This window comes from Schistocerca piceifrons, chromosome 1, assembly GCF_021461385.2.
Source record: "Schistocerca piceifrons isolate TAMUIC-IGC-003096 chromosome 1, iqSchPice1.1, whole genome shotgun sequence".
Lineage (NCBI taxonomy): Eukaryota > Metazoa > Arthropoda > Insecta > Orthoptera > Acrididae > Schistocerca > Schistocerca piceifrons.
In genome coordinates, this window is record NC_060138.1 from 312,027,748 (window position 1) to 312,053,769 (window position 26,022).

Below are 26,022 nucleotides of genomic sequence, written 5' to 3' on the forward strand. Positions count from 1 at the left end.
AAAATCACCCACAGAAAGCAGGCCAAAGGAAGAGTAAATCAGAGCAGGACCAGGCAACAAAAAGCACAGGCACAAGCTGATTAAAGAGCAACAGATAAGGAAGTGAAAAGGAGTGTGAGAAGAGACCACAGAAGATGGATAGATGAACAAACTGATAGAGCAGAACAGGTAGTGCGGACGGGATGTATGACATCACTAGGAACAGGAAAAATTCGTTTAAATGATAACGTGATGAATAACATGAATTTAGTGGTTTATAAGGAAATAACGTGAATTCAGTTATTTTTAAGGAGGTACTGCAAATTTGACGGTTTTAAGGAAGTAATGCAAAATTGGAGCTTTTCAACAAAATTTCTTTGTGTCGTCATAAGAAGTGTCATATATCTAATGACATTTCATGTCGAAATGTTCTATGTTCAACTGTAGCACTACTTTTTGCAGTCATGACATAACTAGTGGCCTTTTGACTATTGATGTTTGAGAGCGCGTATGAACGACCACTGTGAATTTCGATTTTTTTTTTTTTTTTTTGCAGTGTATGTGCCACAGTGTGCTGTCTCAAAGCAATGGTGCAATAAAAAAAAAGGACGGGTGTACACTCGCACACACACACATAGGTGGATGGATATGTGTGTGTGTGCGAGTGTATACCCGTCCTTTTTTCCCCCTAAGGTAAGTCTTTCCGCTCCCGGGATTGGAATTACTCCTTACCCTCTCCCTTAAAACCCACATCCTTTCGTCTTTCCCTCTCCTTCCCTCTTTCCTGATGAGGCAACAGTTTGTTGCAATAGCTTGAATTTTGTGTGTATGTTTGTGTTTGTTTGTGTGTCTGTCGACCTGCCAGCACTTTCATTTGGTAAGTCACATCATCTTTGTTTTTATATATATATATATATATATATATTTTCCATCGTAGCGTTGTCGACACAGTCTGAGTCTTCTGTTATGAATCTAATGCAAGTATTTGGAAGCAGGGTGAGCGCCAACATTGTCATCAATCATTGAGCTTACAACTCTACCACTTTTCACAGTAAGAGTAAGGGAAAAAACCCGAAAATGTAATACAAATATGCATTTCTGTCTGATTAGAGATCAAAGAATGAAATAAATATTTGGGTGTTTATTTCCGAATATGTCATGAGTTCCGAATGGTTGGTGAGGCAGGTATCTTACAGGACAGTGTTAATTTCTATGACAGAAATGGGCAGCTATAAATTTCATTTATGGATTTCCAGCACACTGTGTTAATAACAGGACAGCAACTTGAGTTACTCAATTTGATGTAGAAAACAGCCGAAGTTGCAAAATTCAGTTACTTTTGTTTAATTGATGATTAGTTTCACGTATCAGAACCCTTTCTCAAATCATCCTAGTACGCAAACCATGTTATTATTGTACATGATTGTGTTTAAGCCATTAGTCAAGTTTACAGAGACCATTCATTGGCAGGACAACTGTCTGGTGTATGCTCGCTGCCAACCCTTGCGAATGAGTGCTTATTTTTTTGAGTGCATTAACTTATAAAAACTTTAATTAATATCAATATGATTATTTTCAAATTTCATTGAAATAAGTTTTGTTTAAGCAGTTACCAGACAGCTTGCTGTGCATGCCAGAACTGAAATCGCATATAAGCAGCACCTACTCCTGCTTCTGGCTACTTGGAGTGTGGCTGCTTGGTGTATAAACAGTGAGAGAAAGCAGCCAGCATCTATCCAGAAAAAATTTTCTGATGCTGTCAAGCTGCCAGATTCACGGATGCGCGCAGCTGTCTGAGTTAGAGTGAGGTACACTTCACTTGTCTCATGTTTTGTTTGTGGTGTGTTTTTCAATCGTTTGGAAGCTATTGCAGTTCTTGCATTCGGATATTTCATGTTTACACTTCATTGTTAATAGTAAGATAAGCACATCACATGTTTTGTCTGTTTGCACCCCCTTTGTCCAGATCTTGGTAAAAACAGCTGAAAGTGCAGTACACAAATGAGTCTTACTACCAGTTGTATATGTGTGTTAAAAAAAAGATACTACATTAAAAGAAAGCATTTTTCTATTAAAAGACTGTGTTACTGATGGAAAATGGAATTTAAAACTCAAAAAGTGTACTGAAACATACTATAAACTGGTTCCAAGCAACATCAGAGTGAATATTAAAAAAAATTAAGAAAATCAAATTTTGTCTTATTTTTAACCCAAGTTAAACAACTTTTGTAAATGTTTATAAGTATTTTGTTACTTAGGAATACTTAAAATCTAACCTGCAAACTTTCTTGGTGGTATTCATATAGTAAAATCTCCTGGGGATGCAGCCAAGACATTTTATTTATTAAGAATAGCATTGCAAAGGCAGAGATTTTTCTTTACATTAAAATAAAAAAGTTTCACTACTGCTATTCCATACGAAATGCCAACCATTTAACATAAATATTTAAGTCATTGAGAAAAATTATCGAGTGTCAAAAATTGATTGTGGACCTGAAAAAGGGAAGTTCTGTATATTTTTTAATCTGCTGGATACATCATTGATAAATAATTTTTTCCCAGTATTTAAAATACATGTATCGCTCCACACCATTGTGGCGAGGCACGGCAACAGTATACAAATGTTAAAAATTTAAATAATAGTCTCTGTTGCAAATACTTTATTGATGACATGTTTCACACTCCTTGCAAGTCTTCAGATCATTCTTGAGCTGTGGAGACCGGCTTCTGTGGTCTCCACAGCACAAGAACAATATGAAAAAGCAGGAAACATGTCATCAATAAAATATCTGCATCATAACGTTGTTTTCATTTTTACCTTTGGTGTTTGTTTTTAAATAATTATTTGTGTCAAAATTTTTTTTAAAATAATTTTTCTCTACACTTGTCTCATGTTTGGCCCATTCTATCTTAGGAATAGTTCCATTTTCAACATAGCATTGAAAAAGGTTAAGTATGACAAAAATAGATAACCGATGATATAAAAAGCTTGCCAGAAAATAACACCAACTAATAACACTGAAAAGTGCAAAAAATAACACAAATTTAGGCCATAAAGTAAAACCGATTCTTTCCTGTCCCTAATAATAGATTATAGTTAGAAAAGGGGCTAATTCAGTATAGATTCTGACAAGGATTGCATCGGGGCCTAGAGCTTTGTTCAATTTTAACGATTTCAGATGTTTCTCAACACCACTGACACTAACACATATATTACTTATCTTTCCAATAGTATGAGAATTATATTGGGATGATACTCCTGTGTTTTCCTTTGTAAAGGAACATTTAAAAACAGAATTAAGCCTTTCAGCTTTTACTTTGCTACCCTCAATTTCAGTTCCTGTTTCATTCATTAGAGTCTGGATACAAACTTTGGTGCCACTTTCTGCGTTTACATACAAGTAGAATTTCTTTGTGTTCTGTGAAAGACCACTTGACAATATTCTGCTACAGTAGTCATTGAAGACATCATGTATTTCTCTCTTGACAGCCAAACACGTTTCATTCAGCGTCTCTCTATCTAAAGCCCTACACTTTGTTTTACATCTATTACACAGCAATTGCTGTTTCATTAGAAGTTTATTTACAATGACTGTATACCATAGGGGTTTCTTCCTGTTACAAACTGTTCTATTGCTGATGATACAAGCATTGCAATAAATAGCAAATCAAGTGTTATCTTAGAAAGATCAGCTAATAAAATATTTGTGGACATTAATCACTTGCTCCTAGCCAATTCTTTGTCACTAAACTTTGAAAAGACACACTACATGCAGTTCAGAACTTGAAGGAGTGTCCCATGAGTATATACCTAACATAGGATGACAAGCAGATAGAAGAAGTGGACAGTGTTAAATTCTTGGGATTATAGTTTGTTAATAAATTCAAGTGGGAGGAGCACACCACGAAACTGCTGAAGCATCTAAACAAATCTCTATTTGTAAGCCAATTCTGTCAGACATAGGGGATAAAAAAATGAAAAAGCTACCATACTATTCATACCATACTTTTAGTCCATAACGTTATATGGGATTATTTTTTGGTGTAATTCATCAACCCAAGCTAAAGTTTTCTGGGCAAAAAAAGGGCAATAAGAGTTATATGTGGTGTGAACTCAAGAACATCCAGCAGAGGCCTGTTTAGGGAACTATGGATACTAACTACTGCTTCCCAATATATTTATTCTTCAATGCAATTTGTCATTAAAAATATACCACTTTTTTCAAACCAACAGCTCAGTTCATGGAATCAATAGAAATACGAATAATCTTCATGAGAATTTAAAGTCACTTACTCTTGCACAAAAAGGTGTGCATTATTCAGGAACACACATTTTCAATAACTTGTCAGCAGCCATAAAAAGCTTGTCATGATTTCTTCTTCTTTCTTCATTCTTCCCAAATTCTCTTCATACATTCACTGTGTTCTCTCTTCCGACCATCTTTTTCCTGTTCTGTTCTCCATATGTTCTTGTTTAAGTGTGTGTTTCTGTATGATGTTTCTAAACTGTTCTCTATTGTTTATGTTGTCTTGTGTGTTCCCCAGTTCTTTAATGTCTTCTTCTTCTTCAGTGATCCACTTTGTCTTATTTTTGCTCTTGTTTACTATCTCAAAGATTTGTCTTGTGAGCATGATTTTATTCATCCTGCTCTTTCTAATGGTGTCTGTTATTGTTTCTATATCTTTGTAAATCTCTCTAGTTGGCCTCTTCATCCAAATTCCTTCCCAAAACACTGGTCCATATATTTTCCTCAGAATTTTTCTTTCCTGGTTTTCAATCTCTCTGATCTTCATATGACCATGAATCACTGTAGTTTCTGCAGCATAAAGTGCTTTTGGCAGGACTACTCTGTTGTAATGCCTTAATTTCACATTTACAGAAATGTATTTCTTATTATAATGATTCCAAGTGAGCTTATATTCTTTTTGTAATCTGGAGATTCTATCTTTATTAGCTATTGAGTTCAGTCCTGATGGTTGGATTATCTCTCCCAGATATCTGAAGTGGGCAACTTGTGCCACTTTCCCATATTGAGTAGTAATGGGGAGATTATCTACAGGTTTGTTTTCCATGTACTGTGTTTTCTTGTAGGAGATTTGTAGCCCAGTTTACTGTGAGATTTTGTGTAGTTTTTCCATTGCAAGTTTGGCTTCCTCTCTATTGTTTGTTAGAATGGCAAGATCGTCCGCAAAAGCCAGATACTTCAGCCCAATTCTCTGCTCTTTTTTAATGCCAAGCTGAATTCCTTTTATTTCCTTTTCTGATGTCCTCACAATTTTTTCCAGAACCATGTTAAACAGTAGGGGGGAAATTCCATTTCCTTGGCAAACACCAGTATTGGTATGAAATGCTTCTGATGTTGCTCCCATGAATTTAATTTGGAAGTTGTATCTGTTTGTTTCCTGTCAATCCTGAACTCCTCTTAAGTGTAAAATAATGTTTGTCTATCTATTGAATTGTAAGCCTATTTAAAATTAACAAAAGTCACCACAGTATTTCTACGTCTTCTCATTTGCAGAATTGCTTTTAAGTTCCATATCTGTTCGATGCACAATCAACCTTTGCGGAACCCTGCCTGATACTCTCCTATTAACTGGTCTGCTTGTTCTTCTAAACTGTTTAACAGGGCCTTTGAAAGAATTTTGTATATTACAGAGAGCAGTGAAATTCCCCTGTAATTATTTGGATCGGTTTTTGCACCTTTTTTGTGGAGAGGGTGAATTAATGCACATTTCCACTCAGCAGGTATTTGTTCAGTTTCCCAAATATTTGATATAGTTCTGTGGGTTGGTTGTGTGAGATTATTGTCATCAGTGCAGTAATGTGTTCATTGTAAATAAGTATTGTATTAGTTCTATTATATGTTTATAACCTTATAAATATTTTTTTTTAATTTTAAATTCAGTCATTAATGTGATCTTAGTAAATGAATGTTGTAAAATGATCCTTTCATATAGTAACCATTAATAAATAAATAAATAAATAAATGATGATCATTCCACTTGGGACCTATGGAAGGTACATTAGCTTATTTGTTTTACTTGTATAAATTTGTTATGTATTATTGTTTTTCTGACATGTTCTACATCCTGGAGGACCTCCTCACTACAGATCAATTGGAATGAAATTAAATCTAATCTAATCTACTGGATACATATCATTCCAACTATCCTTTTAAACTTGAGCAGGAATTTCTCTGGTTGCTCCTGCCCTATGCTGAGAGTTTCTATTTCCTCACTGACATATGACACTGCAGATTTTTTATCTGGTGTACTGAACACATATATCTGTCTGCTTGTTTTAGTTGTCATTTGTATTTTGGTAATAACTGTTGCTACAACTGTGCCATGGTCACTGATATCAGTTTTGATGTGGACATCTCAAAGAGGTGAGGTCTAATTGTTGCTATAAGATCAAATATATTTCCATCATGAGTGGGGTTCCTAAGAATCTGTTATAGGTAGTTTCCAGAGAAGGCATTTAGTAAAGTTTTCCAGGATGTCTTATCACATCCATCAGTAACAAAACTATTGTTTTCCTAATTGATGGTTGGGTGATTAAAGTCTCCACTGATGATTACAGTACGATTAGGGATCTAACATACAAGTGAACTGAGGTTACCTCTTAAGTTTGGGGGGGGGGGGGGGGGGGGTGATAGGATGATCCAATTATCATTTTATGTTAACCTCTGATACTGAGTCTTGCCCAAACAGTATCACATGCAACTTCAGTTTCCATCTCAGTGGATTTGAGTTTCTTGTCTACTGTGACAAATACGCCTCCTCCTTTTTCCATTTGTCTATCATCCTGGTATACACTTAAATTTTCCCCAAAAATCTCACTACTGTCAATATCAAGTTTCACCCAGTAATGAGGAAAGACAGAATTTCTCCTGCAACTGGTAGATGGGTAGCACACAGATACACATCAGACCTCAGAATAAGCAATTTCATATCTATAGTTCAAGCAAACACACATTATTTTTCCATACCTGAATACACACAAAAACTCATACAAATAACCAAAATAATTTTCCATTACATTGCCTATGTGTCAGTAATCAATAAGTAGCAGGTAAGCAATAGTCTTTCCTCATTTGTGATTAGTGTCCCCAATTAAAGAATTTGCAACATCATAACATTATTGATAACTAAAAGCAAATTATGATCTGCCACAAATGGTTGGTGAACCCATTACAATTTTCATAGACATGGAGTATCATTCCCAGTTTCTTTGTGACCAAGTAGTGATCAGAAAACATGTTAAGGAGAAGACAGCAATAAAAATGTAATTTGTTGTGACCATTAATGATTCACTTCAATTATTTAGAAATATTCTTCAGGATATTACTCACAGTTATTGGCAAAGTGCTTACAGTAGTGTCTCTTTCATACTGTAAGTAGCTACACATCACCAGTGTAAATTTTGTTAGGACTCAAGTGTTATTATTGGAGTGACAGCTCTCAAAAGAACTGCAACCAGTAGCTTGAAATGTTGTTTATTTGGTTGTTAGAGATCAATGTAAACTGTAGTTCTTCAAATATGTTCACATGGTAAAATAAAAAATTCAGTTACCCTCATCTAAATTTATTCAGTAGACTTTACTGTCAAAAATGCTTAAGATAAATAATTAGACTTTGCCGAAGCTGACCTAACAATCTTACCTCAGGTGTATATACATTCAGAAACAGGCAGTCTTCCTGTCCTCTATCAGCTCCAGTGTCCAATTGGACACACATTTAGCCAGCTGCCAAAGCATCTCTTACACCATCCCATGGTTGCTTGGCCACAGGGGGCTGGAAATATTACACAAAATGTATTCAACAGTGCAATTGATACATGTTAAGTCTCCTAAACCATTAGATATGTTTAGGTCAAGAATCAATATTAAAACGGACATTGTTTGTAAGCAATAAATACAATGAAAACATTACTAAAATATTTCATTTCAGGTCAGTACCAATGATATTTATTTTTATTTATTATATAAACTGAAAAAAAGGAAAATGAAGTCTGATATATTGTCACAAACAGGCAGTTCAACCATGATCTTGTCAGGATAACTCAGTCAGTAAGAGCATTGTCCATGAACGGCAGAGTTCAGGGTTCACATCAAATCCAGCACACACTTTCAGTTTATCAGGAAGTTTGAAAAGAAGCATATGCTTAGTTGGAGAGTGAAATAGGATATTACCAATATTTCAAAACCTCTGGTTCAGAGAAACACATTATAGTCACTCATCATAGGTTAACGAATGACTATTAACTATAAATTATTTTTGTAAGTTCTAATGGCTCTATGGAACAACTTAGTAAGAATCTTTTTTCCTATAATTTTGCAATACTAGTAAATTATATGTACCAGTGGCTTCTGAGACAAAGCTGATTATCTATGAGCAATTATTTGAACCTTAGTTTTTGCAGAATAAAAATTCATCCTAAATATGACACCATTGATTGACTGATTAATTTCTTTCTTAATTCTTGAAACAAGTGACACTGTAAACATTTCATCATCAAAAACATTGAAAAATTAACCGCTTAAAAATAATTTCTTAAACAATAATTGACAACAAATTTTCTTTTAATCTAAAAACATTTGTTTTTTGTCTCAAATACTTATTATTTCAAATTAATGATGGAGGGAAACATTCCACTTGGGAAAAATATATCTAAAAACAAAGATGATGTGGCTTACCAAACGAAAGTGCTGGCAGGTCGATAGACACACAAACAAACACAAACATACACACAAAATTCAAGCTATCGCAACAAACGGTTGCTTCATCAGGAAAGAGGGAAGCAGAGGTAAAGACGAAAGGATGTGGGTTTTAAGGGAGAGCGTAAGGAGTCATTCCAATCCCGGGAGTGGAAAGACTTAACTTAGGGGCAAAAAAGGACAGGTATACACTCGCAAACACACACATATCCATCTGCACATACACAGAAACAAGCAGACATTTGTAAAGGCAAAGAGTTTGGGCAGAGATATCAGTCGAGGCGGGAGTACAGAGGCAAAGATGTTGTTGAAAGACAGGTGAGGTATGAGTGGTGGCAAATTGAAATTAGCGGAGATTGAGACCTGGCAGATAACGAGAAGAGAGGATATACTGAAGGGCATGTTCCCATCTCCGGAGTTCTGACAGGTTGGTGTTAGTGGGAAGTATCCAGATAACCCGGACGGTGTAACACTGTGCCAAGATGTGCTGGCCATGCACCAAGGCATGTTTAGCCACTGGGTGATCCTCATTACCAACAAACACTGTCTGCCTGTGTCCATTCATGTGAATGGACAGTTTGTTGCTTGTCATTCCCACATAGAAAGCTTCACAGTGTAGGCAGGTCAGTTGGTAAACCACGTGGGTGCTTTCACATGTGGCTCTGCCTTTGATCCTGTACGCTAGGGAAGGTGGTTTGGGGATTTAATAGGGATGAACTAAGAGGTTACAAAGGTTAGGTGGACGGCGGAAAGACGCTCTTGGTGGAGTGGGGAGGATTTCATGAAGGATGGATCTCATTTCAGGGCAGGATTTGAGGAAGTCGTATCCCTGCTGGAGAACCACATTCAGAGTCTGATCCAGTCCCGGAAAGTATCCTGTCACAAGTGGGGCACTTTTGGGGTTCTTCTGTGGGAGGTTCTGGGTTTGAGGAGATGAGGAAGTGGCTCTGGTTATTTTCTTCTGTACCAGGTCGGGAGGGTAGTTGCGGGATGCAAAAGCTGTTTTCAGGTTGTTGGTGTAATGGTTCAGGGATTCTGGACTGGAGCAGATTTGTTTGCCACGAAGACATAGGCTGTAGGGAAGGGACCATTTGATGTGGAATGGGTAGCAGCTGTCATAATGGAGGTACTGCTGCTTGTTGGTGTGTTTGATGTGGACGGACGTGTGAAGCTGGCCATTGGACAGGTGGAGGTCAACGTCAAGGAAAGTGGCATGGGATTTGGAGTAGGACCAGGTGAACCTGATGGAACCAAAGGAGTTGAGGTTGGAGAGGAAATTCTGGAGTTCTTCTTCACTGTGAGTCCAGATCATGAACATGTCATCAATAAATCTGTTCCAAACTTTGGGTTGGCGAGCCTGGGTAACCAAGAAGGCTTCCTCTAAGCGACCCATGAATAGGTTGGCGTACAGGGGGGCCATCCTGGTACCCATGGCTGTTCCCATTAATTGTTGGTATGTCTGGCCTTCGAAAGTGAAGAAGTTGTGGGTCAGGATGAAGCTGGCTAAGGTAATGAGGAAAGAGGTTTTAGGTAGGGTGGCAGGTGATCGGCGTGAAAGGAAGTGCTCCATCGCAGCGAGGCCCTGGACATGCAGAATATTTGTGTATAAGGAAGGGGCATCAATGATTACAAGGATGGTTTCCGGGGTAACAGACTGGGTAAGGATTCCAGGCGTTTGAGAAAGTGGTTGGTGTCTTTGATGAAGGATGGGAGACTGCATGTAATGGGTTGAAGGTGTCGATCTACGTAGGCAGAGATATGTTTTTATTTTCATTTTCATTTCAGCCTCATGTTACACTTTCCACCTTCTAATACCATGTCACCCTCACAACATCCCCACAATGACCCCATTAAGTTTTATTTACATTCCCTCCGCAAACATGCCTTCGCCCTAGCCAGATTACACTCCCATATTTTATTTTCTCAGGCTTCTCTGACATTTAGCATTACCCCCAAAGGCGTCACACTTAAAGTTCCCATCTCTGGCTGTAACCCTTCTTTCCATCAGTCCCTATACCAGTTCCAAACTGAACAATCCGTTGCCCTCACCCACCTAATCCTTCACCTACACATCAACTCAGCCGATGAACACACCCGCTAACTTCTATCCTTAATAAAAGTCCTCAATCTTTCCTCTCCCACATCCACACTGGCTGTTCAGAGCATCCTCCTACAGGCCAACTGCAAATTAGAACAGAATGCCACCATCCACCTCAAAAAACTATCCAATCTCCTGGTTTCCCACCTCTGGAAAGGCAACTCACTCACCCTTCACAACCTTTCCAGCAAACCTCAACCTCCTCTCATTGCACACAGACCCAGTCTCTCCCATCTACTCAATCTCCCACTTCCAGCTCCACTCCCCCCAAAACCTCAAAATTCCAATCAACACAATCTGGAACCACAACACCCTAATTCAGTAGTTAACCTTTCCTCCAAACCTCTCTCCCAATCCGAAACCTCTGTCCTATCCAAAGGCCTCACCTTCAGCCCCACTCCCAGATTCAACCAAACAGCCCTTGTCAAAGATTTACTGTTCTACACTCGTACTCTCTGCTGGAAATATCACTTTGCCACGAAGAAAAATGATCCTAATCCTACTCCTAATGATCCAACTCCCCAAGACACTATCCAAATTGAACCCTGTCTGGAACAGTTCCGTCCTCCGTCACAGCGGGACCCACCTCCTCTTCCTCAAAATCACCCTCTCCAAACTTTCCAGGAATTTCTGACTTCCATCCTTGCCTCTCAATCCTTCTTAAAAAACCTTAATCCTACTCCCAACATCACCACTGCGGAAGCCCAGGCTATCCGTGATCTGAAGGCTGACCGATCCATCGTCGTTCTTCCGGCAGACAAGGGTTGCACTACCGTGGCACTTGATCATCGGGACTATGTGGCTGAGGGACTGTGTCAGCTTTCAGACAACACCACATGCAAAGTTTGCCAAGGTAATCCCATTCCTGATGTCCAGGCGGAGCTTCAAGGAATCCTCAGAACCTTAGGCCCCCTACAAAACCTTTCACCTGACTCCATCAACCTCCTGACCCCACCAACACCCCGCATCCCTACCTTCTACCTTCTTCCTAAAATTCACAAACCCAATCATCCCGGCCGTCCCATTGTAGCTGGTTACCAAGCCCCCACAGAACGTATCTCTGCCTACGTAGATCAACACCTTCATCCCATGACATGCAGTCTCCCATCCTTCATCAAAGACACCAACCACTTTCTCAAATGCCTGGAATCCTTACCCAGTCTGTTACCCCCAGAAACCATCCTTGTAACCATTGATGCCACTTCCTTATACACAAATATTCTGCACGTCCAGGGCCTCGCTGCGATGGAGTATTTCCTTTCACGCCGATCACCTGCCACCCTACCTAAAACCTCTTTCCTCATTACCTTAGCCAGCTTCATCCTGACCCACAACTTCTTCACTTTCGAAGGCCAGACATACCAACAATTAACGGGAACAGCCATGGGTACCAGGATGGCCCCCTCGTACCCCAACCTATTCATGGGTCGCTTAGAGGAAGCCTTCTTGGTTACCCAGGCCTGCCAACCCAAAGTTTGGTACAGATTTATTGATGACATGTTCATGATCTGGACTCACAGTGAAGAAGAACTCCAGAATTTCCTCTCCAACCTCAACTCCTTTGGTTCCATCAGGTTCACCTGGTCCTACTCCAAATCCCATGCCACTTTCCTTGACGTTGACATCCACCTGTCCAATGGCCAGCTTCACACGTCCGTCCACATCAAACACACCAACAAGCAACAGTACCTCCATTATGACAGCTGCTACCCATTCCACATCAAATGGTCCCTTCCCTACAGTCTACGTCTTCGTGGCAAACAAATCTGCTCCAGTCCAGAATCCCTGAACCATTACACCAACAACCTGAAAACAGCTTTTGCATCCCGCAACTACCCTCCCGACCTGGTACAGAAGAAAATAACCAGAGCCACTTCCTCATCTCCTCAAACCCAGAACCTCCCACAGAAGAACCCCAAAAGTGCCCCACTTGTGACAGGATACTTTCCGGGACTGGATCAGACTCTGAATGTGGTTCTCCAGCAGCGATATGACTTCCTCAAATCCTGCCCTGAAATGAGATCCATCCTTCATGAAATCCTCCCCACTCCACCAAGAATGTCTTTCCACCGTCCACCTAACCTTCGTAACCTCTTAGTTCATCCCTATGAAATCCCCAAGCCACCTTCCCTACCCCCTGGCTCCTACCCTTGTAACCGCCCCCGGTGTAAAACCTGTCCCATGCACCCTCCCACCACCACCTACTCCAGTCCTGTAACCCGGAAGGTGTACACGATCAAAGGCAGGCCCATGTGTGAAAGCACCCACGTGATTTACCAACTGACCTGCCTACACTGTGAAGCTTTCTATGTGGGAATGACCAGGAACAAACTGTCCATTCGCATGAATGGACACAGGCAGACAGTGTTTGTTGGTAATGAGGATCACCCTGTGGCTAAACATGCCTCGGTGCTTGGCCAGCACATCTTGACACAGTGTTACACCGTCCGGGTTATCTGGATACTTCCCACTAACACCAACCTGTCAGAACTCTGGAGATGGGAACATGCCCTTCAGTATATCCTCTCTTCACGTTATCCGCCAGGTCTCAATCTCCGCTAATTTCAATTTGCCGCCGTTCATACCTCACCTGTCTTTTAACAACATCTTTGCCTCTGTACTCCCGCCTCAACTGACACCTCTGCCCAAACTCTTTGCCTTTACAAATGTCTGCTTGTGTCTGTGTATGTGCAGATGTATATGTGTGTGTGTGAGTGTATACCTGTCCTTTTTTCCCCCTAAGGTAAGTCTTTCCGCTCCCGGGATTGGAATGACTCCTTACCCTCTCCCTTAAAACCCACATCCTTTCGTCTTTCCCTCTCCTTCCCTCTTTCCTGATGAAGCAACTGTTTGTTGCGAAAGCTTGAATTTTGTGTGTATGTTTGTGTTTGTTTGTGTGTCTATCGACCTGCCAGCACTTTTGTTTGGTAAGTCACATCATCTTTGTTTTTAGATATACTTATTATTTCCATATATATGATGACACAGAACTTCTTAGATAAAGTAATCTGTTTTAATTCTGGTACTTTGTTATCATATAAAAATTTATTTTGTAAATATTTTTGTAGTTCTGTTCTGAAAGAGCAGGTAGTGTCCATGTCATTTAGAAACTGTGTCAATTTCTATATGATTTGATAGCATGGTACAATAAAATTTGCTCAGTTCTAGCTTTATTTTTCTCTCTAGATGTAAAATATAGCTATTTCAAGTTTCATAATCATGTACTAAATAAATGTTAATACAGCAGTCAGTATTTTTTATGTAAAATTTGGAGTGCATAACTTACTGTAGTGATTCCATTATTAAGTATTTTCACATTTACTTCCAACCTATATTGATAGTCAACATGCATTCCAAGAAATTTTGTGCTTTCCACTCATTTTATGAATTCATTATTTATTTTCAGTTCTTATAATCTGGTTCTTTGTTTATGAAGAACTTCATAGTGCTCATTTTCTTTCTATCAAGTGTGATTTTATTGTTTGCCTCTCACTTATATACACTGCTAAGTGTTTCTTCAGCTTTCTCTCTTAGCATTTGTGGTGACTTGTGAGTGATCAGTACATTAGAGTCATTTCCATGCAATATTGTTTGCCCATGCCTGATGCTTTGTGGGAAGTCATTAAAGTAAATTAGGAAGAGAACTGGACCTAGCAGACTACACTGTGCCGCTCCTGTATTAGGGTCAGAAGTCATCATCATCATCATGGACAGTTCCCGGCCTCTGGCCAGGTCTTTGTGGAACATAGGCCTCTCCATTGTCTTCTGTCTTGCCACCATCTCTCTGTCTTCACCTTGGTCCAGTCTTCTCCCTTCTTCTGGACGCATTCCTCGACTCGTTTCACCCATCTGTCTCTTGGTCTTCCCCTTGATCTCTTTCCTTCCAGTTTCATCTGATGTATCCTCCTAGGTATCCTCTTCTCCTCCATTCTCTTAACATGTGCATACCATCTCAGCCTTGATTTCTCTATCTCCTCATGGTTCCACTTTCATTAACTCTCTGATCCTCTCCTTTCTTAACCTGTCTATCTTTGTCACTCCAATACTGTTTCTCAAGAATTTCACCTCACTGGCTTGTACTTTTCTTTTCTCTCTTCCTTTCATAACCCAGGTTATGATGCATATGTTAGGATCGGGACATAGTATGACTGGTATATAATCTTCTTAATGATTTGGGGTACATCCTTGCTCCATATCAGGCTTCTGACACTCTTCCAAAATGCTTTTGCTTTTCTCCCCCACTCGTTTATTTCGCTGTCGTTTTTTCCATTTTCCTGTATCAGGCTTCCTAGGTACTTGAAACTCTCCACTCTCCTCAATCATTTCCTACCAATTGTTTTTCCCATTGTTCCTCTCTCCTTCTTTCTTGTTGTGATAATCATCTCAGCCTTACTTATTCTAAATTTCATCACTTATTCTTGTACTGTTCATTACCATACGTCCAACTGCTCTTGTACTTCCTCCTCCTTATTCCCCCAATCATCAGATCATCTGCAAACACCATAGCTTTCATCTTCCTTTCACCAATTACTTGTGCTACTGTACTCATCATCCATCACTACAATGAAGAGTAATGGTGAAAGTGCTCTTCCCTGCCTCAAGCCATTCCTCTGTTAAATCCAAACTGATCTCTCTCCTCCCACTTTCACACAGCTCACACTTCCATGGTATATTTCTCTTATCCTCCAAATAATCTGTTTTGCTACTCCTCTGTTCTCCAGGGCGTTCCACACTTTGCCTCTACGTACACTATCATATGCTTTTTCAATGTCCAGGAAGGCCATTAGTAGATATATTCCATATTCATAGTGCTGTTCCTGCAGTTGTCTTACAGCAAAAAATTAGATCCACTGTAAACCTTCCTGTTCTGAAGCCATGTTGTTCTTCTCTCATTCTTCCATCTAATTTTTCCTGAATTGGTGCTTCCAAAATTTTCTCAAAAATCTTTGCACAATGACTCATCAATGTTATCCTCTGATAGTTCTTGCACTCTTTTCTATTTCCCTTCTTAAAGATTGGGACAATTATTCCCTTCTTCCAGTCTTCTGGGATCATCTTCTGTCTCCACACAATTTTCATTACTCGATATAGCTATTGTATCCCCACCTCTCCTGCTGCTCTCGCCATCTCTACACTTAGCTCATCCAGATCTGGTGACTTCCCTCCCTTCATCTTGTCCAATGCCTCTTCCACTTCTCTCCATGTAAGGTCTTTTTCCATTTGCTGTTCCTCCTCTTTTTTCTCCTCGGCTTGTTCGTCCTCATCTGGGTCTCCATTTGCATTCAGGAGTTTTCAAAATACTCCTTCCACATATTCTTGAGTTCCTCCTTATTCTTTACATCTTGTCCACTTTTGTTCACCATTCAAGCATAATCTGTCATACCATTCTTCCTCTTACTTTTAATCATCCCATATAACGCCTTTTTCGAACCTTGACTATCCTCCTCCATCATTCTGGTCCACTATTCCCTCCACTTTCTTCTTTCCTCTTCCACCACTCAGAAGTATTTTCAATATAGTTAGATGTACTTTATATATGTTATTTTCAGTCAGCTGTACTCAGATTTTCTGTATATGATTGGAACTATTTTTCCACCCTGCCCCCATTATTTTCAGTTCATCTAACTTACTTAAAGTATTTTGTGACACAAAACCAAGGAATATAACTGTCAAACAGTTCCATTTATCCAATGCTTTTAGGACATGTTTTGTGAGGTATAGTGTTGCCAGTTCAGTGTCTTTCCCTAATGGGATCCAAACTTGCTCATTGGAAAGTGGATGTTATTTATTGAAATAGCTCATAAATTCCATCTTTTAAATAGTTCTTATTATTTTTGCAAAACGCAATAGTAGTAGGAGTGGCCCACACTTCTCTACATTTTCACTGTCACTTTTTTTTTAAAGATAGGCAATCATTTAGTATATTTTAAGTACTTACGAAAGCAAACCTGATTGAATGATTGATTTACAATGTTAACTACTGGTGATGTTAGACTCTCTCAGCAGTCCTTAATCAGACAAATTTTAGTTCATCCAAAGCTGCTGAAACTTTATTTTTCACTTTGCACACTGTTTATAGACTTCCTCCTTTGTCAAGGTCTGTCACAATCATTTTGTTTTATAATATGGGGGTCTGTTTGAAAGTTTTCCTGAAACCTGGGTTTCCTTGGTGAACTTGCCATTCTTACTTTAGTTTATTGGTATTAATAAAGACATATAGTTTCGCAGCTTCTCAAAAAATGCATTTGTATTGACAAATTTATTGTTACCATGTGTTGGTACATGTTACACAATAATGTAGAACTTGTGTCCACTTGATTGGTGAGATAATTTTGTTTCTATTACTCTGTGAGGTACTTATGTTGCATGTGTTTCAAGTAGATGAACTGGAATACTGTGCTGTCATAAAAATCTTAATTTCAGACAAGTTACTGATGACAGAAATTTACCCAAAATTGATGAAGCTTTAAGAGGAGTCTGCTTCTTTGTTCCCTGTGATTAAGGAATTGGTGACAATTCAGATGCGGCTTTATTAGGCAATTGCTTGAGTATAACAAAAACATGACTCTCTGTAAACTACACAAAAGGTTTTTGTCTGAATTTTCATAGAGCAACAAAGAGTAATAAATGGAAAAATGAGATACCAAATTGTGCAGCATGAAATTTAGTTTTGCAAAAGAACATTTAATTTGTTTGAAAATACAGAGGGGTCCAAAAAAATGTATCCACTGTTTAAAACTCCATAACTGGCAAACTAATTGACGGAGTTGTCTCATCTTTGGTAGTGTAATAGTTTGTAGTTCCAGCAATCGCCACACAAGCGTTGTATTGCATTGTTTTGATTTGTCAGATGACAGTCGCCAGATAGTCAGTGTTTTGTTCCTAGTTGCACCTAGTTACTCAAGTAAACATGGCTGGCACAAGGCTTACATTTGATGAAATGAGGTCAGTTTTGAAATGGTATTTTAAGTATGAAAGCATTAATGAGGTTCAATGGCAATGGCAAAGTGAGAATCAAACAGAGCCACAGACGTGTTTAACGATTCATTGCATTTGAGACAAATTTGAAGCTGAAGGCTGTGTTAAAGAAGTACACAAACAACGATCTGGACGACCTGTAACAGTAACAAGTCCAGCTAACTCCCGTCATGTGTTACAACAATTCACTCACTCACCACAGAAGTCTGTGAGACAGTGTGCCCATGAAACCGGAGTGAGTCATTGAGGCATTCGGTGAATTTTGATGACAGCAAAGTGGAAGTGCTACCTCCCATGATTGATACACGTAATGAACGAGGACGACCCAGATCATAGAGTGGAGTATTGCGAGTGGTTTACTAATACGGTGTGCAACGCTGAAAAGTTTGCAGAGTAGATTGTGTGATCTGACGAGCCATAGTACAAACTCAGTGGTACAGTACATTGCCACTATTGCATCTACTGGACCGCCGAAAATCCGAATGTCCCATGTAGACAAAGCCTTGAATTTGCCAGGAGTAAATGTGTGGTGTGAGTTGTCTTACCAGGGCTTGATTGGGCCATTCTTCTTTGACAGCACAGTTACCGGTGAAGTGTACCTTCAGACATCCATTTTGCCTGCCATTCAAGACTTGTATGGAGATGGAAATGTTTACTTTCAACAAGATGGTGCCCCAACCCACTACCAAAATTGTGTTAGGGCGTATCTCAACGAAAATCTACCAGGAAGATGGATAGGACGTAGAGGTGCTGTGGAGTATTCACCACATTCCCCAGACCTAACTCCTCTGGACTTTTACCCGTGAGGAACACTAAAGGATGTTGTTTATCGACAGAAGCCAGGCACATTGGATGAACTTTGAGAATCCATCATACATTCATGTGCAAATATCCAACTGAACAAGTTGTAGTCAGTAGTTCATGCTGTAGTTCAGCGGTATTGTTTGTGTGTGGATGTTAATGGTATCCATTTCGAACACCTACAGTGATATCTTTAAGTTGGACTTCAAGCTACACTTTCACCAAAAATGAGACAACTCTGTCAATTAGTTTGTAAGTTATGGACTTTTAAACAGTGAATACATTTTTTTGGGACCCCTCTGTAATTTGGATTGTTAAGAAAAGTTTGAGGAAAAATTGCACTATGGATTCTTGCCCATAACCAAACAAACAGCGAGAACTGAATAGATAGGGTATCAACTAGTTTGAAATTTTAAAAAATGCATGAAAGAAATAAGGGTAATTATGCAAAATTTGAGTGAACACTGAAATATTTCACAAGCAGCCATTGCTGCCTGTGTAAATGAAGTGTCAAAAAGTTCAATTCTTCAAGGCTTAGCAGTTTCATGCGTTAAAAGTTACATTTGTGTGATATTTAACTGTAAAAATAGCTTCCTTTTAATCAAGTACTGAATTCAGATCACTTTTGAATGGAAGATACTGTGAAAGCAAATGAGGTGTCAAAATGTTCAGCTCTTCGAGGTGTAGCTATTTTGCACTCAGTAAATTGGATTGGTGTGATATTTGATTTATAAAATGGCCTATTTCAAATCAAGTATTACATTTAATGCAGTTCAAGAACAGATTTCTTAGCAAAACATGAAAAAAAAGTTTTTAAAAAAAGGAAAGAAAGAAACTATTTTGTGAAGTGATTTATCTGAGAATAATGTAATAAAATAAGTTAGAGAAACATTTGGTGCATCTTTGAATGAGTTTCAAAATCATCTACAGAAAATGAGGAGCCAATTGGGAATGCAAATTCTTTTTCCTAATATTTGAAGGATTCTTTGCTGAAAAATTTTTGAGACTGAAATTGTTGTTACTTCTTTACACCTTTGTAAACATATGATTTAAATGCATCAAAGCCACATACAGCAGGCTGCACAGGCTACATAAACCACCAGACAAATTTCCCTTAGTACCCTTTAAAATTCTAGGACTCTAATTAAACATTGAATTTTAAATTCTCAACCAGCATCTCATTTACTGAAGGTGATTTTAAGCATCATTCAAAGATGCATCAAATGTTTCTCTAATCTATTTTTATTTCTTCCTTTTAAACAAATCATTTCACAAAGTATTTAACCTTCTTTAATTTTAAAAAGAATTTTTTTCTGTTTGTAGATTATTCATATGTAGCGTGTCTTAAAACTGCAACCACAGATGAAAAGCTGAGAAACTGCATGACATGCTGCTGGACAAGTAGTGATTAAGGACTATGAGGCAGCTGACACTGTAGGCACAGCTGAAGGAAGTATGAAGTAATTGACATTTTACATGAAGGATGAACTTCAAGAATTCATCTGATTCTGTGTACTAATCTGTAACTGGAGGTGAGACAGGGATCTGTCACTTTACAAGCAGAGATAGGAAAAAAAAGAAAGGAAGAGGACAGTTGGAAATCAAAGAAAAGGTGAAATCAATACTACACAAGACACCTACACCAGATGGATGCACAGAGGTCAGTAATTTTTTTTAGTTTGTCAGGAAATACACTTGCCCAGAAATGTGCTTTGGCAATGGGTAAAAATTGTTGAAACATCCATCCTGTTTATCAGATTTGGCATTCTTTGGCTTCCAGATATTCCCACATCTGACATAATTTGTTGCTGAAACACATTTGGAGTGGAATATTGGTGTGATGTCAGCTTTAAATGGATATTTTGCAGGTCTTCCAGAATTGTGGTCAATGGATAGAATCAATTCACTGATTGATTTTTTTTTTCATCCATAGAACAATATACATTGTATGGATGCCATCAAATGTTTGTTCAATACTTCTTATTAATATAAACATTCCCCTTACAGTATTTTAGTTAGTTCTATTTTTCTAATAATATCACAGAATTGCTACATAGTGCACTGTTCATGAACATTAAGCTACAGTTTAAAAATTATTAAATTTTCATTTGCAGAGTAGTAGCTACTAATGTGGCAAATATTTTTTCACACTTTGGCTAAAGGTACATGGGTCATTTGAATCTTTTATTTCTTGTGGCAATCTATTGTACAATATTATTCCATAATATAATACCCTATTTTGAGTTTATGATTTGTTTCTTCTGTTTGGATGTAAATACTGTCTGGATTTGGTTCCATGGTCCTGTATTGTGCTGTTTTTGGTGTGCAGATTAAGATTTTTTCTTATGTACATAATGTTTTGATAGATGTATTCAGGTTGAACTGTCAGAATTTCTAGCTTTTTGAATAAATCTTTACTGTGTGCTCTATTACAGCTATTGGCTACCATTCATACACCTCTTTTCTGTATCTTGAATACAGTCTGTATATTCCCAGCACTTATTCCCCAAAACATTAGCCTATAACTGAGGACTGAATGCATATATCCAAAGTGGGCTACTTTGAGGCATGAAATGCTGCACACAGTTGCAAGCCTTGCCAGGGCATAACATGCTGAGGATAACTTCTTTGCCAAAATTCACACATGTTCTGTCCATTTCAGCTGACAATCTACATTCAAGAATTTGGTATCAGTTACACAATCTAGTTCATTATTATTTACTTTTAATATAGTATCATTGGGTTTTTTATTTAGTCAGAAATTTATCTGTTTTGTCTTATTCACATTTGAAGTTACTCCATTCCTTAGAGACCAGTTGTGGATGTCTCTGAGAGCTTCATTGGGTTTTTTTGCTAACTGAATTGAATTTTTATCTGTAATCACTATGGTCATCAGCAAATAGTATTTTTTTTCTGTACCTGATACTCTGTGGGAAATCATTTATGTATATAAGGAAGAGGATTGGAGCCAGTACACTTCCCTGGGGGACACCTATACTAATATATTTCGGGTCTGATTTGCGTTTTACAAGTAGTCTTTTAGAAATATGTGAGATTTCAACTCTTTGCACCCAGTCAGTCATATTTGCGTTAAACCAATTCCGTGCCATACACATTATTACTAATATTTCTGATTTGCATAGTAAACTCCTGTGTTCAGCCATGTCAAATGACTTTGATGGATCCAAAAAAGAAAATGCCTATTGCATTCTCACTCTTATCTAGTGCTTTGAGTACAACTTTAGTTAACTGTTTTATAGCTGACTGCGTTATTCTTGTTTGCCTGAAACTGAATTGTTCATTGCATAAAAGATTGTATTTACTCAAGTACTTCATTGGTCTATTTTTCATTAAGGTTTCTATTGTTTTGGACATGCAAGATAATAAAGAAATTGGTCTGTGGTTTTCTATATTTTATGGATCACCTTTTTTTTAGTATTGGTATTACTTTTGCATGTTTCATATATTCAGGAATGCAGCCAGATCTGAAACATTCATTAATTATTACTATCAAGGGTGTTTTATGTTGTTTATAAATTTCTTAAGGACACTTACTAAGATCTCATCTAACCCTGTGCATTTTTATATTGTTTAATTGGTGCATAGTCTCCCCCCCCCCCCATGAATTATGGACCTTGCTGTTGGTGGGGAGGCTTGCGTGCCTCAGCGACACAGATAGCCGTACCATGGGTGCAACCACAACAGAGGGGTATCTGTTGAGAGGCCAGACAAACGTGTGGTTCCTGAAGAGGGGCAGCAGCCTTTTCAGTAGCTGCAGTGGCAACAGTCTGGATGATTGACTGATCTGGCCTTGTAACACTAACCAAAATGGCCTTGCTGTGCTGGTACTGTGAACGGCTGAAAGCAAGGGGAAACTACGGCCGCAATTTTTCTCGAGGGCATGCAGCTTTACTGTATGGTTAAATGATGATGGCGTCCTCTTGGGTAAAATATTCCAGGGGTAAAATAGTCCCCCATTCGGATCTCCGGGCAGGGAATACTCAAGAGGATGTCGTTATCAGGAGAAAGAAAACTGGCGTTCTACGGATCGGAGCGTTGAATGTCAGATCCCTTAATCGGGCAGGTAGGTTAGAAAATTTAAAAAGGGAAATGGATAGGTTAAAGTTAGATATAGTGGGAATTAGTGAAGTTCGGTGGAAGGAGGAACAAGACTTCTGGTCAGGTGACTACAGGGTTATAAACACAAAATCAAATAGGGGTAATGCAGGAGTAGATTTAATAACGAATAGGAAAATATGAATGCGGGTAAGCTACTACAAACAGCATAGTGAAATGCATTATTGTGGCCAAGATAGATACGAAGCCCACACCTACTACAATAGTACAAGTTTATATGCCAACTAGCTCTGCTGATGACGAAGAAATTGAAGAAATGTATGATGAAATAAAAGAAATTATTCAGATTGTGAAGGGAGACGAAAATTTAATAGTCATGGGTGACTGGAATTCGGCAGTAGGAAAAGGGAGAGAAGGAAATGTAGTAGGTGGATATGGATTGGGGCTAAGAAATGAAAGAGGAAGGTGCCTGGTAGAATTTTCCACAGAGCACAACTTAATCATAGCTAACACTTGTTTTAAGATTCATGAAAGAAGGTTGTATACATGGAAGAACCCTGGAGATACTAAAAGGTATCAGATAGATCATATAATGGTAAGACAGAGATTTAGGAACCAGGTTTTAAATTGTAAGACATTTCCAGGGGCAGATGTGGACTCTGACCACAATCTATTGGTTATCAACTGTATATTAAAACTGAAGAAACTGCAAAAAGGTGGGAATTTATGGAGATGGGACCTGGATAAACTGACTAAACCAGAGGTTGTAGAGAGTTTCAGGGAGAGCATAAGGGAACAATTGACAGGAATGGCGGAAAGAAATACAGTAGAAGAAGAATGGGTAGCTTTGAGGGATGAAGTAGTGAAGGCAGCAGGGGATCAAGTAGGTAAAAAGACGAGGGCTAGTAGAAATCCTTGGGTGACAGAAGAAATACTGAATTTAATTGATAAAAGGAGAAAATATAAAAATGCAATTTAATTGATGAAAGGAGAAAATATAAAAATGCAGTAAATGAAGTAGGCAAAAAGGAATACAAACGTCTTAAAAATGAGATCGACAGGAAGTGCAAAATGGCTAAGCAGGCATGGCTAGAGGAGAAATGTAAGGATGCAGAAGCCTATCTCACTAGGGGTAAGACAGATACAGCCTACAGGAAAATTAAAGAGACCTTAAGAGAAAAGAGATCCACTTGTATGAATATCAAAAGCTCAGATGGAAACCCAGTTGTAAGCAAAGAAGGGAAAGCAGAAAGATGGAAGGAGTATATAGAGGGTCTATACAAGGGCGATGTACTTGAGGACAATATTATGGAAATGGAAGAGAATGTAGATGAAGATGAAATGGGAGATACGATACTGCGTGAAGAGTATATAGAGGGTCTATATAAGGACGATGTACTTGAGGACAATATTATGGAAATGGAAGAGGATGTAGATGAAGATGAAATGGGATATACGATACTGCATGAAGAGTTTGACAGAGCACTGAAAGACCTGAGTCGGAACAAGGCCCCGGTCGTAGACAACATGCCATTAGAACTACTGACACCCTTGGGAGAGCTAGTCTTGACGAAACTCTACCATCTGGTGAGCAAGATGTATGAAACAGGCAAAATACTCTCAGACTTCAAGAAAAGTATAATAATTCCAATCCCAAAGAAAGCAGGTGTTGGCAAATGTGAAAATTACTGAACAATCAGTTTAATAAGTCACGGCTGCAAAATACTAATGTGGATTCTTTACAGACGAATGTAAAAACTAGTAAAAGCCGACCGCGGGGAAGATCAGTTTGGATTTCGTAGAAATGTTGGAACACATGAGGCAATACTGACCCTATGACTTATCTTAGAAGCTAGATTAAGGAAAGGCAAACCTACGTTTCTAGCATTTGTAGACTTAGAGAAAGCTTTTGACAATGTTGACTGGAATACTCTCTTTCAAATTCTGAAGATGGCAGGGGTAAAATACAGGGAGCGAAAGGCTATTTACAATTTGTACAGAAAGCTGATGGCAGTTATAAGAGTCGAGGGGCATCGAAGGGAAGCAGAGGTTGGGAAGGGAGTGAGACAGGGTTGTAGTCTCTCCCCGATGTTATTCAATCTGTATATTGAGCAAGCAGTGAAGGAAACAAAAGAAAAATTCGGAGTAGGTATTAAAATCCATGGAGAAGAAATAAAAACTTTGAGGTTCGCCGATGACATTGTAATTATATCAGAGACAGCAAAGGACTTGGAAGAGCAGTTGAATGGAATGGATAGCGTCTTGAAAGGAGGGTATAAGATGAACATCAATGAAAGCAAAATGAGGATAATGGAATGTAGTGGAATTAAGTTGGGTGATGCTGAGGGAATTAGATTAGGAAATGAGACACTTAAAGTAGTAAAGGAGTTTTGCTATTTGGGGAGCAAAATAACTGATGATGGTCGAAGTAGAGAGGATATAAAAAGTAGACTGGCAATGGCAAGGAAAGTGTTTCTGAAGAAGAGAAATTTGTTAACATCGAGTATAGATTTAAGTGTTGGGAAGTCATTTCTGAAAGTATTTGTATGGAGCGTAGCCATGTATGGAAGTGAAACATGGACGATAAATAGTTTAGACAAGAAGAGAATAGAAGCTTGTGAAAGGTGGTGCTACAGAAGAATGCTGAAGATTAGATGGGTAGATCACATAACTAATGAGTAAGTATTGAATAGGATTGGGGAGAAGAGAAGTTTGTGGCACAACTTGACTAGAAGAAGGGATCACTTGGTAGGACATATTCTGAGGCATCAAGGGATCACCAATTTAGTACCGGAGGGCAGCGTGGAGGGTAAAAATCGTAGAGGGAGACCAAGAGATGAATACACTAAACTGATTCAGAAGGATGTAGGCTGCAGTAGGTACTGGGAGATGAAGAAGCTTGCACAGGGTAGAGTAGCATGGAGAGCTGCATCAAACCAGTCTCAGGACTGAAGACCACAACAACAACAACAACAATTGGTGTATTACCAGTGCCATCTCTTTCTCTGTTGTTGGAAAGAGCACCAGTGAGCGTGGTGGCTGGTCCTGGTGGTGTAGAGCATATGTGTCTGGAAATTTCTCTTGCAGTTTCTTGGCAATGCCACTGAAATATTCAATCACAAAGTTTGCTTGTTCATTTGTGAACAACTTTGTTTTTAATCCGTGTTTCCAGGTGTTTTGGTCCAACATTTGCTGTATACTGTTTGATTATGTTCCAGATTTCTTTGCTTTTTTATTTGCTTTCATTAATTTTAAGTTTTTTTCTGGATGCCAATACCTTTCTATAAAATCTACTATAATGTTTATAAAATTTTGAAAAGGCTGGGTCAGTCTTGCTATTTTTGATGGATGTGAGATACTTTAGAGTTT

General features: G+C 38.6%; 1 protein-coding gene across 1 annotated transcript in view; it reads right to left on the reverse strand.

The window, feature by feature from the left end:
* Positions 1-26,022, reverse strand: part of LOC124712219 (esterase FE4-like) — a 123,228-nt gene that overhangs the window by 87,072 nt on the left and 10,134 nt on the right. The window contains 1 exon segment of the mRNA XM_047242516.1: positions 7,645-7,776. Within this exon segment, the coding sequence (XP_047098472.1) occupies positions 7,645-7,776 (132 nt within the window).